The following is a 16,038-nucleotide window of genomic DNA, read 5'->3' as shown; positions in this document are numbered from 1 at the left end:
GATGCCAGAGCCAGGGGAAAAGTCAGGCATCCTTTCTGGGCCCAGGCCCCAACTCCACAGCATTTTCCCCCTCTATCCACCCTTGTTTTTATCACAAACAGAAAGAAAGAAGAATTTTTATTCAGAAAGGAGAAAAATTTTAATTTCTCTGTCCTTAACTGCAAGCTATTACAGCACTGAAGTCACACTAAGCCTTCTTTTAAGGGTATTCACACAAGGCTTAGGATCTGTAAGCCTCCTGTTTCCAGTGGAGATACAGACACACAGTTCCCATGGATTTGGGTTTAATTTGTGCACACTCAGCAGCTGGGAGAGGTGTAGGTTATACCAAGTGAATACCTGACATGGAGAGTCACTTTACCACATCCATAAAGCGCCTTTTGAAGTATGAGGGGTTTTTTTTAACCTGTATGAAGAGCATTAGGCCTTATTTCTTTCAAGTGAGTATATTTAAGTCTTAGGCTTACCCCCATCATTGCTTAAGTTCTAAATCAGTCTTTTGTCCAATAAGCCCAAATCCAGAGCTAAACAAAACCACAAAACCCTCAGTTTGCCACAGCAGCGGGGGAGAAAATGAGAGAGAGAGAAAAAAAAAAGGTTACACTATTCATTCTGAAAGATAAAAGTGCAAGAAGAACAGTTTCACTACAGTTTCACTCGCCCACGGCATAGTATTCCTGAAGGGCTGCCATGTCTAGTTCAAATAATCCATGTGGGGTCATGATTTAATTTTGAGGGATGTCACTCAAATATCATATCTTACAGTTAGAAATCTCAGAGGGAAAAATACACAATAATTTACACACCTGTTACCAAGTAACCCTTTACTTACCGTAACAGAGCAAACAGGACTATGCAAAAAGTTTTGAAACATGTCACGAAATGTTTGCTTTTTTATTGTTTATTTCAAACCTTAATTCTATTTCTTGCAGCAAAGAACTGCAAGATTTCCTTTTGTTTGGAGAGGTCATGAAATGAAGGTCAGACTTTCTAGATACTGAAAAATCAAGTAGATCATTAAACTGGTATGTCAGCAAGGATGCCCCTGCCAAGAAACCATCTCACTATATCTCGGCTCACTAAATCAAGCAGTCACATATGCCACCTGACCAAACAGCTTCTTTTCACTAGCCTTAAGGCACAGCCAAGTTTTGGGATAAGATTTGGGGAATTTGGAGGCTGCTGTCTTTGTGGATGAGCTCTGCGGCCAGAGCATCCAGAGCAATCCCACATAAAGAAGGATTATCTCAGCTGGCTCCCCATTTGGGAGTAAACAGGGATGCTGCTTTTGCACAGGATTCAGTATGAACCACTGCTAGGAAAGAGCTACTAGCTTCTGCAGATATAAATGTCTCATTTTGGGACAAAAATAAATAAAACCAAATTTGTACTGTCTGGGAACAGCTATCATAGGTTAAAGGCTCTCTGTTACTTGGCTTTGTGCACTTTTCTGGAGCAGGGCTTTAAAACGGGCTGAGCCTCAGAGGCTGCTGACAACCACTGCTGATTCGGCCGGTGATGACTCAGCTAGCGCCAACCAACACACTGCAGGAAACCTCTGCAGGAAAGGGAAGGCTGGGATGTACCAAGACCACGCTTGGATATGAAAGAAATGGGCAAAGTGATGACCCCAGTGCCCTAAAGCAACACCTCCTATAGATGGCTTTCCATAAACCCAGAAACACGTGGCAGAAGTCCGGTTCCAACACCCAAAATCCCAGGGAATCAGCTGACTTATCCTAGCACTGCTGTTCATACGGACCTCCCCTAAGCCATTCCTAATGTGGCATCAACTATTCACATTAAATCCAGATAACACATAGCGGTCTGCGCCACTCAAATGAGTTCAGATTGATGCCACGCTGCAAATAAAACCCACCATTTTATTTGGCAGGGGTGGGAGGGCAGTTTCTTCAACCTTTTAACACCTCAGGCCTTGGGTGTCTTCCTTCAGCCTCAGCACATCAAAATACCTAAGCTCCCAAACCTTCTGCCCATTTTACTTCACTCAACGGAATCGCTAACCAAGCATCTGAGGCAACACTGATATGAAGTTTTTGTTTAAAAAGCATTTTTAGGACAGGAAAAAGGTGTGAAAAATGACTTTTTTTAAAGGAATACGAGTTAAATGAAAATGAAAAATTAACCATATGAATTAATCCACTGACAAAAAAAACATGCAGTTCATAAATAGTGGGTGTCACAAAGTAATCATATAAAACAAGGGCTGTTATATGATGGAACATGAAAGCTGGGATCCATTGCATCTGCCCATAAGCTTTTCCACAAATGCCTGTGTTACAAGTCTAAAACAACCTCCTTTTATAGTCAGTGGAAAAAAAATACTTTAAAAGAACATTACAGCCTTCCTAGGAGCTCTATCTGCTAAAATAGCAAAGAGATTAAAACACCGATAGGCACGTGTAGCATGTAGGCTTCTAAATCACACACTCCATTGGAAAGTCCAAAATAGGTGGAATGAGTGCGACTCATTCCAAACCAGTCCTAATGATAAATTATGAACTGAGCATAACAGTGACTGCATTTTACTATCAAGTAAGAGGGCATTTTTCATCTTCTGCATATTTTAAAGGCTTGAGATATTGATCACAAAATAATAAAAGCATAAAATATCTTTTCCTGGATGAAGAATTATTTATATGATGGCAAGGTCACTTTTTGATAAATCACATGATTACATTTTACTGCTTTCAACCAAATGCCTCAGAAAACCTTAGGAAATCATTGGGTTTTGTACATTTCTTACTAATGCTTTGGATTTCATATTAACCTCACTGTAATAAAACATTCCATTTAGCCCAAATCAATGACAAAAAAACACTTTATTTTCACTAGAAACTGTTAAGGAATTCTGCAGATGCCGAGAGCGATAACAACTGTTCTCTTTAAAAGAAATTGAGTCAAAGTAATTAGTCCTTCAAAAGGAACAGGATTATCGAAATCAGTCTCAGTCAGATCCAAGAATTCTGCATGGTTGGGTTAACATTCATAAAAAGTCTTAATTTTTATTAAGACTGAAAAATAAAACAACTGCCTTCAGTGGAGTCATATTGTACCTTATTGGAGCCCTTTTTGCTACAGTTTGAGCACCCTTTTCCTTGTTCCATCAAGTAAAAGAGAACACCCACTTCTTGGACACAGTCAATGGGACTGAAAATACCATGGTACTTCCCCAGGTAAATCCCAGGTAAACCTTAACCCCCTTTTAAATAACCTGAGAAAAACGGGAAGCGATTAAATCCCTGCCCAACCGTCCTCCTGGGAATTTCCATGGATTCCAGCGGCAGCGCGAACGGCACCGGCAGCAGCCGTCGCATCCCGATTGGCAGCAGCTTCCCAAGTACTGTGTTTGGCTCGGGATACTCCATATCTCCAGCTTACATTGAGCTTTAAGACGACATAGGAAGAAAAGATGAATGTGCCTATTTTCTTTCTTAAGTTTTAAAAAAGTTTCCTAGTATATTAAAGAAGCAAAATCTTTTAAGTTCAAAAATTTAGAGCTAATAATGAAACTACAAAGACCGCAAAGTGATTCAAGGCTCTTCAAAATAAAACAAATGCCTTTTTGAAACTTGCACAGCTTGGAGAAGCCCTCACCTTATTGTCTGCAAGTCCTAGAGCGATCCCGAGATCTGTGCAACCTGGAAAAGCTCATGAGGATCCTGGACATCCCACCCTAACCCCAGGCAGCGTTAACACCCCGTCTCTGAGACTCCATAGGAACAAGCATATGTTCCCATATGGAACAAAGGTACCTGGCAAAGGTAGTGGCAGCCTCTTCATCTTCTGCGCTGTGATGGTGGCACAACCAGCCCCAGATTTGCCCTCTGTTTTCAGCCCTCTCAGAATATAAATCCGCAGCCCATCCCCAGCAAAGCTCCAGGGGAAAAGGCAGAATTTCCCTAAACATCCCAAGAGGAAATCCGCTCCGTAACGCACAAAGAAAGAAAATCCATGTGCAGAAAGCTGCTACCTAAAAGGTAGGTGGCCTTGTCGTTAGGATCTCAACGTTTTACTTTACGCACCCGCACGTCTATGTGGAGACAGCAAGAGCTGAAGAGCAGGGCATGTTTAAAGGGGGTTGAGAACATGGGATCCATGAGGAGAAACGTTGAACAGCAGAGGACATCCCTCGTGCTCCTCATACAAAGCGGTCTGCTCATGTCCAAACCTGCCTAGCATTTACAGTCCCCTGTAATGCAACTGAATAAGAAATCACTGCACTGCTATTACCAGAGACAAGTCACAGATTTTCCAACATCTCCCTTCAGAAAAAATAACGCTAAAGAAGCAGCCATTGATAAAATCTGATGCTTGCTTAAAGCTTAAACATGCAAAAAAAATAGATTTGTTCTCCACTATTCAGCTTTAACAAGTTCTTGCCATAGTGAATTTGTAGCCATGTTTTTGCCAAGCTCGGAGATATTAATAGAGCCATCAAACAGCTCACGTGTTTTCACTTCTAAAGCGTCAAGAAGGAGAAGCAGCAGCTTCACAGAACCGAGCACAACTTAGTGACAAAATGGGAAATGATAAAATCAGAGCAGCAGCAGCAGCACCCAATGAGCTCAGCAGAACCACGAGAACAGATACGGGCTCCCCGGCACCATCTCCGGAACAGCCACATTGCCTGTAACAACGTTGGTTTTCCCATATACAAAACCATTTTATTGATAATTTTTGCTGCAGTAGTTCTTTACAAAACTCTTAAAGGCGCTCTTACAAATAACAACCATCAAATCTGAATATTTCTGGACAAAGTAAGAGTGGAAAGACATTTTTGGCTACCACTTTTTCACGTGAAGAACGAAACCCCTAAAAGGCTTGAAAGTGTCAGAATGTTTCATTTTCACGTGTTAGAGCATGAACAGAAACCTCTTGTGCCACCAAAATCAATGGCACAAATGAGTCAGAAGTGGCAGCATCACCTAAACAAATGGCTGAACACTAATGGCGCAAAAACTGCTTTCTGCATTAATTCTGAATATATTTCAGAGCTATTAAAGGATACAAGCTTACACCCCACAAGAGCTTTTTTATGATAATTTAAAAATAAAACCTTCAGATCAGCATGTATCAGGTGCTTACTCAAAAAAAAATCAGATAAACTCTTGCTTTGGTTATTTACCACTCTCAAACGCAGTCACTATTCTTCTGCACCTAAATTAAGACATAATATTGCTTGCTTTGTTCCAGAATTAATCCCTGGCTTAGTATGAACAGTTCTCTTGTTTTCCTTTGGTTCATCATCAACTTGCCTCAATCTCCTCCTTTTCGCCTTGCTCTCTGCTATCTTTTGTCAACTTTGCTCATTCTTTGGCAAGCCCAGGGACAAAACCACATTTTCTTACGTGATCAAAGCCGCTCCGCATTTTCTGATCACTTTGAATCTAGGTTCAGATCGTGCCTTTAAGATACAGGCACTGATAGAGTCTCATTAAGATTTTCCTATGCCCTAACCTCTAGTCCTCGCTGATTAACAGTGAAGTTATCAGCAGAAAGCAGCTTCCTCTGTATGAAACTACTTGCTAAAGGTCAAATATCTTTATCTTCTACTTTTCCTTCTCTTTATTCTACAATTCCTTTTCCCAGGCTCTGCTGTCCCATATCAGTATCAGCCTAAAAAATAAAAAACTGCCATCAAAAAGAAAAAAGAAAAGAAAAATGCAAAGTATCAGAACAAACTGTTTGGCATGAATCGAAGGGGAGACACATGCTTGATCAAAAAGTCTTGGCACTCTCTCACATTTGACATTCAACACATATTGGAGAGGCCATCCTGGTCTTCCAAGTGACTAATCTGTGTTTCAAAGGTTTGCCAAGACACTTCATGCTTATGCAAGAAAACAGACTTACTCATACGGAGCCATTCTTGTTTCTAAAGCACTAACAGGGATTAAAAAAAAAAAATCCTCTTAACATATATTTACCCTAAAAAAAGATGAGGCCTTAAGGATGCACTCCAAATGCTTTGGTAATCTCGAGGATGCTTCTGCATTTTCCCTTTATAAATATTGCCCACAAATTCTTATCCACAAAGAACGAATCTTTCAATTATTCAGTTCCTATGTCTACGTACGATCGAATGCGCTTGCGCACCGCTGCAAGGGCATCCAACATGCATGATTATGTTATGTATGAGATCAAACTTCCAGTTCAGCCCCATGCAAAAAAAAAAAAAACAACCCATAGACAAGCAAAGAATGTAGTTTTATACTTCTTTATCTCTTCAAAAACATTAATTTAGTCATCAGATTCCCCATTAGGGAGACATTTTGTTTCCACAGCAGCTCGCTAAATAATTCAGGTATCATCCCTGCACACTCACAAAGCTTCTAGAAGCATGAGCTGTCTACAGATCATACCCCGTCAGCCACATTACACATTGCATTTATACACAGACGTAGCTAAAAATAAAACTTATGATTCAGGAGATCTTGTAGGCACAAGATACGTTCAGGAGTAATGACTCCTTAGCCTGTCATAAAAAAGAGGGAAAAAAAGGTGTGTGCATGTGTATATATGTCAATGTATATGCATATACACACATACATGCACATACATCTATACATATGTCTGTGCAGCTATAATTCTTTAATAACAGATGAAGATCAGTCCTGATCCTGCGAAATTTTAATTGCACATAATATTCTTGCCCTGAGAATCAGTTTCTCACAATGAACAAGAACTTTGTCCCTCAGGTGAGGGCTGCAGGAATCTCCTAATCTGCCAAGGTGCTCACAAGGCTCCACTTCTTTTACTACCCACCTTGGGAAAAGCTCCCATACGGAAATGAACAGTGCTGAATTTTACTACACAGCAGAGGAAAAGGTACTTTGTTAAGAGGAAAACCTCTAATTCAATCTTTCGCGTAACATTTGGGTATTTACGCTCTGGAACGAGGACGCACGGGCGGTATCGGTGTTTTCAGGGGGATTTCAGAGGACACTGAGCACAGGGGTCTGGCTCGGTGCCCTTCCTAGGGGATCCCGAGGGCCCGAGCGCCGCTGCAGGGAACAAAAGCTGCTGCAGGGGCTCCGTGCCAAGCACTGCGAGACCGAGGGTTAAATACAACACGTCAGTGCTCGGGTTCAGCTCTGGGTTGATACTCCAGAAAAAAAAAAAAATACATATATATACACATATATATATATATAAGATTTTCAGCATCTGCCACTAAAACAAGGTTTTTTGGCATGTGGCACTGCAGATTGCCAGCACTCATCATACGCCCCGGCGTGTGATTTGGGCACTGAAAGATGGGGCATTTGCGTCTAGATGCGGCTCCTTCCGTGAGGGACTGGGCGCATTTCTAGGAATCGTGTCCGTGGCGCCCGCTGGGCAAACCCACACGCGTGGATTGAATCCAAAGGCAATTTTTCTGCCGTTTGCATCGCTCCCCGGTGCAGAATCGCGTTCTCCCGTGCCGGGGCTCGGTGGCAATCCTGGGAACGGTCTCCGTAGGGAAGACCCACGCTCTCCATCTCCTTCCCTCCCCGTTTCAGGCAGCTCGCGCCAGGTGGATGGGCGCTGCCAACCGCGCATGGAGCCGGGGTGCGAATTACGTCAGGGTGGGAGATTAATCCTACATCACCCTCCCGGCCAAGACGGCAACGGAGCACAAAGAGATGTTTCAAATTCCACGGCGCTTCCTACGATTATTTTCCATTTCAGGGCACGGCTTTGTGGCGCTGCCTCCCTCCGCAGCGCCCTGCGAGCCGCGATGGGGAACGCGGCGCGGGCGCGAACGGGAACGCGGGGGATGCGCGGGGCCGCCTCTTACCGGGCTCGTGCTCGCCGGGCCGGTCGGACACCTCGAGGACGAGCAGCTCGCGGCCCTCGGCGCTGCGGCCCACGCTGTAGATGCGGCTGATGGCCGGGCACTGCAGCCACGCGGCCACGAGCGCCTCGCGCAGCTCCGCGTAGCGGTGGTACTCGAAGGAGATGCCCTCGGCCGCGCTCACCCGCCGCCGCCGCCCGCCGCCCGCCCACGGCTCCGCCGCGCCGCACGCGGCCACCAGCGCCAGCAGCGGCACCAGCGCCCGCCGCGCGATCCCCATGGCCCGCTCCGAACCGCCGCCGCCGCTGCCGCCCGCACCGCCGCGCACGGAGCCGCCGCTGCCGCCGCCGGGGCGGAGCGGGGCGGACGGGGGCGGAGCGGGGCGGAGCGGGAACCGCCCGCGCGGCCCCTGCGCTCCCCCGCATCCCCAGTAACCATCTCCATCGCTATATCTATTATTATTGTATTTTTATAATTTAATTTATTCTTTTTATATACAAGGATGATCAGGGGCCTGGAACATCTGCCCTGTGAGAAGAGGCTGAGGGAGCTGGGCCTGTTCAGCTGGAGAAGAGAAGGCTGAGAGGGGACCTGAGCAGTGTCTAGAAGTACCTCAAGGGAGGCAGTGAGGAGGATGGGGCCGGCCTCTTTTCACTGGTGGCCACCGACAGAACTAGAGGAAACGGCCACAAACTGAAACACCAAAAGTTCCACAGGAACTTAAGGAAAAACTAATTGACAGTGAGGGTGCCAGAGCCCTGGAACAGGCTGCCCAGAGAGGTTGTGGAGTCTCCTTCTCTGGAGATCTTCAAACCCGCTTGGACGCAGTCCTGTGCCACGTGCTCTAGGTGACCCTGCGTGTGCAGGGGGTTGGACTAGATGAGCTCTAGAGGTCCCTGCCAACCTTCAGCAGTCTATGATTCTATGAAAATATTTTAAATAATTATAATTATATATTTTTATATATACTTATTTTTAACCCTAATCGCTGCAGGGCCCTGCCCTTGCTACCGCCAGCCTCACACGAAGCCAAAGCACTCGCAGGGACAGAACTGCCCCCGGCCCCGCAGCGAAAGGAGCTAAAGGCGACGGGCAGAGTGTGGCTGGGGCCCACAAAGCAGGACAGGGAAGGGTACGTGTGCAGGGAGCCACCACGCTGGTGTGTATATATATATATATATATATATATATATATATATATATATATAAAATAAAAAATAAAGCCTGCTCACCACATATCAGTAAAGCACAGGCAATTCTGCACTACGGGTACTGAAGAAATTCTGAAATCACCCCGTTTTCCAACACGTTTTCCTAAGAGTTTAGGCTATGGCAGAAGAGTTTGTGAAAGGTGGCTGTGCGAAAACAGACACGCTGAAGAGCGACTTGCATGCAGATATCCTTTAAAGGACACAAAGCCTCACTTGAGTTTGCAGATTCTCAAGTCCTTCTAGAAAGAGAACCCCCTTTCCTACAACACATGCCCCTAAAGTCGCCTTTTAACAGCACCTGAAACGCCGGCCTGAGACATCTCCGTTACCAAATCACAGTATAACCAATCGGTTCCTTACAACCCAATGGCTGTTTTCCTAAATTAGAGGTGGGTTAGTTAAAAGCAAGAAGGTAATGAAGATAAGGTCTCCTAGGAGAACATCCTCAGTATTGCTGGCATTTGACGACCCCTTGAAAACAGCCCTGAAACAGCCCCCAAATAGCCCTGAAGACCACACGGGCATCCCAAGTGCCACAACACACACGTGTGCCCAGGGCTGGAGCCTTCTGAACCGCCTGGACACACCATCTGCAGAGAGGGTGGAAGCCCCTCGTGCTCCGCTGTCAGAGCAGAGCTCTGTCACGGGCCCAGCAACGCACCAGCCACATATTTACAGTGCACACACACCCATCCGTGGCATCTTCCCCTGTCCTGACTGCTGGTTTTGGGCTATTTGCTGGTTTTTTCCCCACAGAAATGCCTCAAGGTCAGCTTGCCCTGGCCTTACTGTCTTCCAAAGCCAACCAGGTCCAGGATCTCATTGCCCACAGTTCAATTCCTGGGAATTACCTTACTCCTTGTGTTGTGATTTTGGAGTTGCAGGATCACTACCTGGGAGAACTTTCTGACTAGTCCTAAAGGACTTGATGCTGGGCAGCAACTCTCATTGGCTTCTGTTCAATTTTTCCCCCAAATACAGCATCATTAAAAGCAAAAATAAAACTAGGCTTAACATATCAGTTTCTGTTGTTGTTTTAACTATTCAAGTAATAAATTATTTTCACTACACAAAATTCAAGTCTCATAATTAACTCTGAATTAATTTACATTTATTTTTACATTAATTTTCTTACTAAAAACCTGGAGAAAAAAAAAAGTGAATGTGTTTCTATCAAAATAGATACATACATCTTGTGTAGAAAGGGCTGTTCTGTATGTTATCAAATAAGTCTTTCTTTCTGAGTTCACACACCAATAACCTCTTTTAACAAGTGATTTAGAAGCAAAGATTAGAGTCACAGAGAGCTCTGGAGCATCCACAGACCTGAGTTGGTGGAATAAATTGTTGTCTTCCTTTATATCCATTCCCTTCTCCGGCTTTTCATAGCTCAGCGATGAGCATAGTCATCAGAAATGAAGGTCACATTTCTGCCTATATGGAAAAAGGTTTTGCACTCGCCTGAATATCCAAGAAATACCCTCGCCACACTCCCAGGCTCCTGGATGCTCTAGCACAAGCTGCTAATGCTAAATAAAATGGGAATAGGCCCAGGTACTCCCTCCTGCCCAGACAAACGACCTACCTGCAGATTTCAGATCCATTTTCACTCCCTCTCTTTGGTGAATGTGATACTTTTCGAGTAGTTCTGGCTCGCAAATCACCAGCATGAATATACATAAATATCTTTTTTAAAGATTCTCCACACAGAGATAATTCTACTTAAAAGACCATAAATGAGAACCCTATATGCCACTTTTAAAGTTCAGTAGGAGCAAAAGAAACCTTAAAAACACTCTGTGATGAGCCTGTCTAAGAACAGAGACATTGTTAATAATGATGTGTTGTTAAATAAGGATGATAAAATTTTGAAAGACTAGATAGGGTATTATTCAGAAAGAGTAGCTATAGATCATATATGCTCTAAAAGACCAAGTCAGATAACAAAAACATGGATAAGGGATTCAGCTGATCAGGAAATTATGGATAGAATGCGATAATTAAAATTAACTTAAAGAAAACATTTTCATCTTTTTTGTGGCAGCAGCTTTTTCCTGCCCCTCATTTCGGATTACAGCAGTTGTCCCTCTCCCTGCAGGGCCTACCTGCCCTTGGTGGTGACCTGTTCTGGAGGGACATCACGGTGACACTGCAAAGCATCTTTCTGCAGAGGCGGTACCTCTGGCATTACCATCCTCAGAGTGTTGAAAACTGGCTGAAGGGATTTTTAAACGTGGTGACTCATTGTCAAATGGGAGGTGTTTTTTTTCTGGGCTTCCGCTGGGATCGATATTTCAAATCCTGGGGTTAGTTTATTCAGTTATTGCAGAAATAAATATGAATCAAGCCAGAGAAAAACTGTGGATGATGCAAAGATTGGCAAAGTGGTGAATAATGAGGATAGAGAAGCTCCGGGGTGTGATCTGGGTTAGTTGGCAAATCAAATCCATTTAAAGAAATAATTTTGCAGCACAGAAAACATCGAATGAAACCTACGAGCAAGTACAACACACACTGTTAACAAGGGGAAGAGCTAACTATCCGGCAAATAATTTTTCTAACAGGATCTAGGAATTTCAACAGGTAGCTAAAACATATTTTCCAGCCCAATGCTGTGGCAAGAGAGCCAGTTTTACCTCTGAATGTTTATAGGCATTGAGGGATGTGCTGATGCCATCGGGTGGGATTGGGAGCAGGACCCGGAGCTGTTTCGTGCAGTTCTCCTGCCCACGCCTGAAAGATGCTGCTGAACATCTAGACACAAACCACAAAACACATTTGAGAAGCAGAGGAATCATCCTGAGGCAGCAGAGGGCATGACATGTTCTGATATGAAGAATATAATTGAGAAGTGATTTATTGTGTTTCTTATCTTCATGGACAGAGAACACGGAGCACGAGGAGTCTTGAATCAACCACAGAAAATTGTAACAAGAAGCAACAGGAAGAAGTTGCAGGCAAGCTAAATTGACCAGAACAGACACGTTTATCTATCCAGCTGAACCGCTTGTATTTCATCAACAGAATTGATTAGCAGTGAGTTATTTCTCCATTTCTTCAAATCAAGGTGGATAGGTAAGGGAGGAAAAACACTGCTTACGCCTTTGGCAAACTTAAGTGATGAGCCTCGCTAAAACAAGAAGAGCGTCTCCAGCAGGAGGGGATCCTGCCCCTCTACTCAGCCCTGGTGAGGCCGCATCTGGAGTATTGTGTCCAGTTCTGGGCTCCACAGGACAAGAGGGATGTGGAGCTGCTGGAGAGAGTCCAGCGCAGGGCTACGAGGATGATCAGGGGCCTGGAACATCTGGCCTGTGAGGAGAGGCTGAGGGAGCTGGGCCTGTTCAGCTGGAGAAGAGAAGGCTGAGAGGGGACCTGAGCAGTGTCTGCAAGTACCTCAAGGGAGGCAGTGAGGAGGATGGGGCCGGCCTCTTTTCACTGGTGGCCACCGACAGAACTAGAGGAAACGGCCACAAACTGAAACACCAAAAGTTCCACAGGAACTTAAGGAAAAATTTCTTCCCAGTGAGGGTGCCAGAGCCCTGGAACAGGCTGCCCAGAGAGGTTGTGGAGTCTCCTTCTCTGGAGATCTTCAAACCCGCTTGGACGCAGTCCTGTGCCACGTGCTCTAGGTGACCCTGTGTGTGCAGGGGTTGGACTAGATGAGATCTAGAGGTCCCTTCTAACCTTCAGCATTCTGTGATTCTATGAAATCCCACTCATTTCAGTTAGCCCCGGGTTAGACACAAGTCAGATACTTCTGTTTACTTAACTGCATGAAGAATTCGTAGGCCTCATTTGACGGTCTCAAAAGCACGATTTAACACACCCCTCCGAGTCCCAGCACTAGTGCAAGCTGGTACTGCATTGCTGCCCATGAGCTCCATGGGGGTATCACCACCTTTCCCAGCTGTGCTACAAGCAGAGAGCAGAGCAGCACTCATGTGTGGAACCGCGGTCGTTCCCACGAGCTTCCCGATGCCTCCCAGGCTGGTGCAGGACTCGGGGCTTGTGCTATCCCGTTGGAGGCAGCCGGGGCAACCTGGGGCAGGCGCAGCACGGCAGAGACCGACCTTGGGTACAGCACCGACCAACTCGGCTACATTCCACACAAGCCCCAAAGAAATCCCTTTTTTCCTGAGGGATATCTTGTCCTAAGCAGCACAGGCTTTTTTCAGAAACTCAAGCAGAATGTAAATCTCACAAGTCTTGCTTTTCCAACATGGGTGCACAGGCACCTTTCCTTTTACACCTGTTCCCCAGAAAGCACAAATTATAATGATTATATTGCATGAGTGGTAACTAGAAACCTTAAGTCACAAAATAAGGGCTAAACCAGAATTCCAGCTTTCCAAGCGTTAAATTTTCATGCCTGGAGGGTTTAGTCTGCCCCTTTACATTACTTAAATATAGAGAAGTCATTTGTGGTTTAATATAACGGAGTTGTCTTTTGGTGGATGATTGCATAAATTAACTTGCCTTTAGTTTAAGATTATCCCACTTGAGATTTCTCATAGAATTTTACTCCTTCTTCAAGGAGTAAAACAATATGACTTCAAGCCATTTAAAAATAATAATAAAAAAGCACATTCTACCTACCTAAAAAGGCATGAAACAATGTGCTAACTATTTTGTTTATAACTCTAAAAGCCTCTTGAAGAATAGAATCTAATATGACAACCCTAAACCATGAAGGTTTTAGTGCTGCAGTGGCTGATGAGACATTGGTCTTTTGGAAACACCTTCACTGGACTCACAGCTACACGTAAGTGTGATAGAGCCTATGCAGGCACAGAGCAATAGCCTAGGAACAAACGGCAGGGGTGAAAATCCAAAGCATGGGAAGATCCTTGTGCTTCCAGGGAAATAAAGCAATGTGTAGGTGCAGCTGCAGGGTGGGAGAGGACAAGGCAAGGAGGGTACTGGAAGCATTGGCAACCTGGCCAAAGAGGTCACTTCCAGCATGGAAAGAAAAGTGTTAGGAAAAACAACTCGCCAGCAGCTGCCTCAGCGCTATGGAGCCGTCATCACCGGCCCCACAGCAATCAGTCACCTCTGAGTCCTGCACGCACGGTGCTTGTGTGATACAGCTTGAGTGGATCTAGCAAGGGAACAGGCGATTTTTCCTTTTTTTTTATTTTGGGAGGGGAGGTGTGTGTGTTCCTGGCCATTTGCTCCCACAGCTTCTCCAGCTGAGAGCAGAGTACCCGACAAACCACATCGACTCACCCACCGGCAGAAGGACAACCAGGTGCATGCAGGAGAACAGCACGAGGTCAGCAAATGCCATCGGTTTAAAGCAGAGTGAGAGAAGACCAGAACAGGGTCAGGATGTTCTCCTCCTTCCAGAAAGGAACCATCAGGTGGACTCAGCTGCAATACACGAGCATCTGAAGTTTCATTTTCTCACAACTCCAAGAAATGCATCACCTTAAACAACGCAAATGACCACGCGCTTGAGCAACTGGCTGGAAATCTGGAAGTTTCATTCTTAACAAATGTCAGCCTCCAGCAAGAAGCTCGAAACATACACTTCTTAGCTTAGAATAAATATAATAAATGAGGTTTCCATGCTGCATGATAGTAAGTTCACTGGAAAAAAAAATAAAGTACAAAGGTACTACAGCAGGATCAATTCTTCAGTTAATGCCACGCTTTCAGTAAGGTACTAAATAAATAAATAATAATCCTTCCCACCACCCAAAGCTCAGAAGAGTAAAGCCATTAACTAGAAGGATCAAAAACCCTCATAACACATCATACGTTACAATCAGGAGCATATAAGCCAGAAAGAGAGAACTCTTCATTATTCTTATTTCTTCTCATAAATAGAAGCTATTTGTGCCATATTTATATCAAACTCATTTCAGAACAATCTCTCTCAAAATACATGCTGGAAAAAGAGTAACTTGCTGTGATTATCAGAACCTGTTTTGTTCATAAATTATGATCTGTACTTACAAACATCTAACTACAACAAGCTCATCTTTTCCCACAGCTGCTATCCGTCCTCCTGTCCACTTAAATAGCTCCATCCCTTCTCCTACCCTGCCTTAGAGGGCCCTCACTCCCTAAACTCTTCTCCAGTACCTTCGGTTCTCTCCATTTTCTCCAAAATCCTCAGGTATCCAGGTATCCCGCTGAGCAAGTTCATTGCTAGTAAGCAAGAAAAACCATTTTTTGAGCTCAGGGAGCAGGACATCTCTCAACAGGCGCATTCATCAGCTGCAAATGCTGAAAGCCACCTTTTAGATCCTTACCTGTGAAGTTATGAAGTGTGAAGCTATGCAGTAGGTTAAAAGTTTAGGGCGGTGGAGAAAGAGGATAGCAAAATAGCAGGAGGTGCACCAGCTGGCCAGGAGGCTGAGAATGCAGCTTGCAGGAGAGAAAAAAAAATCAGGAAAAAGACTTGGTGAATCCATCAAGCTGTCATACTCCTTCCTGCAGGATATTGTGGGAATAGGATAAAAACAAAATCTGTTATTAACTCATGAAGGAAAACACGGCCGTCCTTGCGCTGCCGCTGGCTCTCCCTGGCCACTCCACAACAGGGAATCTGGCATCAGGCCTGGAGCAATTACTCAATGGGAGCCTGGAAGCCTTTTTAGAACATTAGCACCCACGCCACATCTTTTTTCCATACCCTACTAGTATTCCATGCATCACTACATGTACCATTACATGATACTGTTGGAGAGAACCCAGATAATTCAGCTGCAGATTTCCTTGCAGTTAGAGTCCTCTCATACTCACATTTACCAACTTTGGGTCATTTTCTCTAACTCGTGAGCAGTATCTGGACACATCACAGGGATCTTTCTTCAGTAGATGTTCTCACAGGTAGGCAGCGTGAAGAATAAGGTAACACCTCTAAGCATAAATACTTGCTTTGCTGTTAAAAATAAATTGTATTTTCTAAATCCATGCTTATCGTGTAATTCAAGCCTATTCTAGACCTGTAAAAATGAATACACTTTTAAATTGAGTTGGTATTTTAAATGGCATTATTGAGCTATTGAGGAGGGAGAG

The 16,038-nt window shown here is 44.5% G+C and overlaps 1 protein-coding gene across 1 annotated transcript in view; it reads right to left on the bottom strand.

Annotated features, from left to right (window-relative positions):
• Positions 1–8,090, bottom strand: part of CPE (carboxypeptidase E) — a 48,989-nt gene extending 40,899 nt beyond the window's left edge. The window contains exon 1 of the mRNA XM_088528127.1: positions 7,805–8,090. Within this exon, the coding sequence (XP_088384253.1) occupies positions 7,805–8,081 (277 nt within the window). The 5' untranslated portion in view covers positions 8,082–8,090. The remainder of the gene's footprint in view (positions 1–7,804) is intronic.
• Positions 8,091–16,038: the final 7,948 nt, after the last annotated feature.

Source organism: Tinamus guttatus, unplaced genomic scaffold (assembly GCF_059628265.1).
Source record: "Tinamus guttatus ecotype Peru unplaced genomic scaffold, ASM5962826v1 Tinamus_guttatus_pri_ptg000301l, whole genome shotgun sequence".
Lineage (NCBI taxonomy): Eukaryota > Metazoa > Chordata > Aves > Tinamiformes > Tinamidae > Tinamus > Tinamus guttatus.
This window is presented reverse-complemented; position numbering and strand designations above follow the sequence as displayed.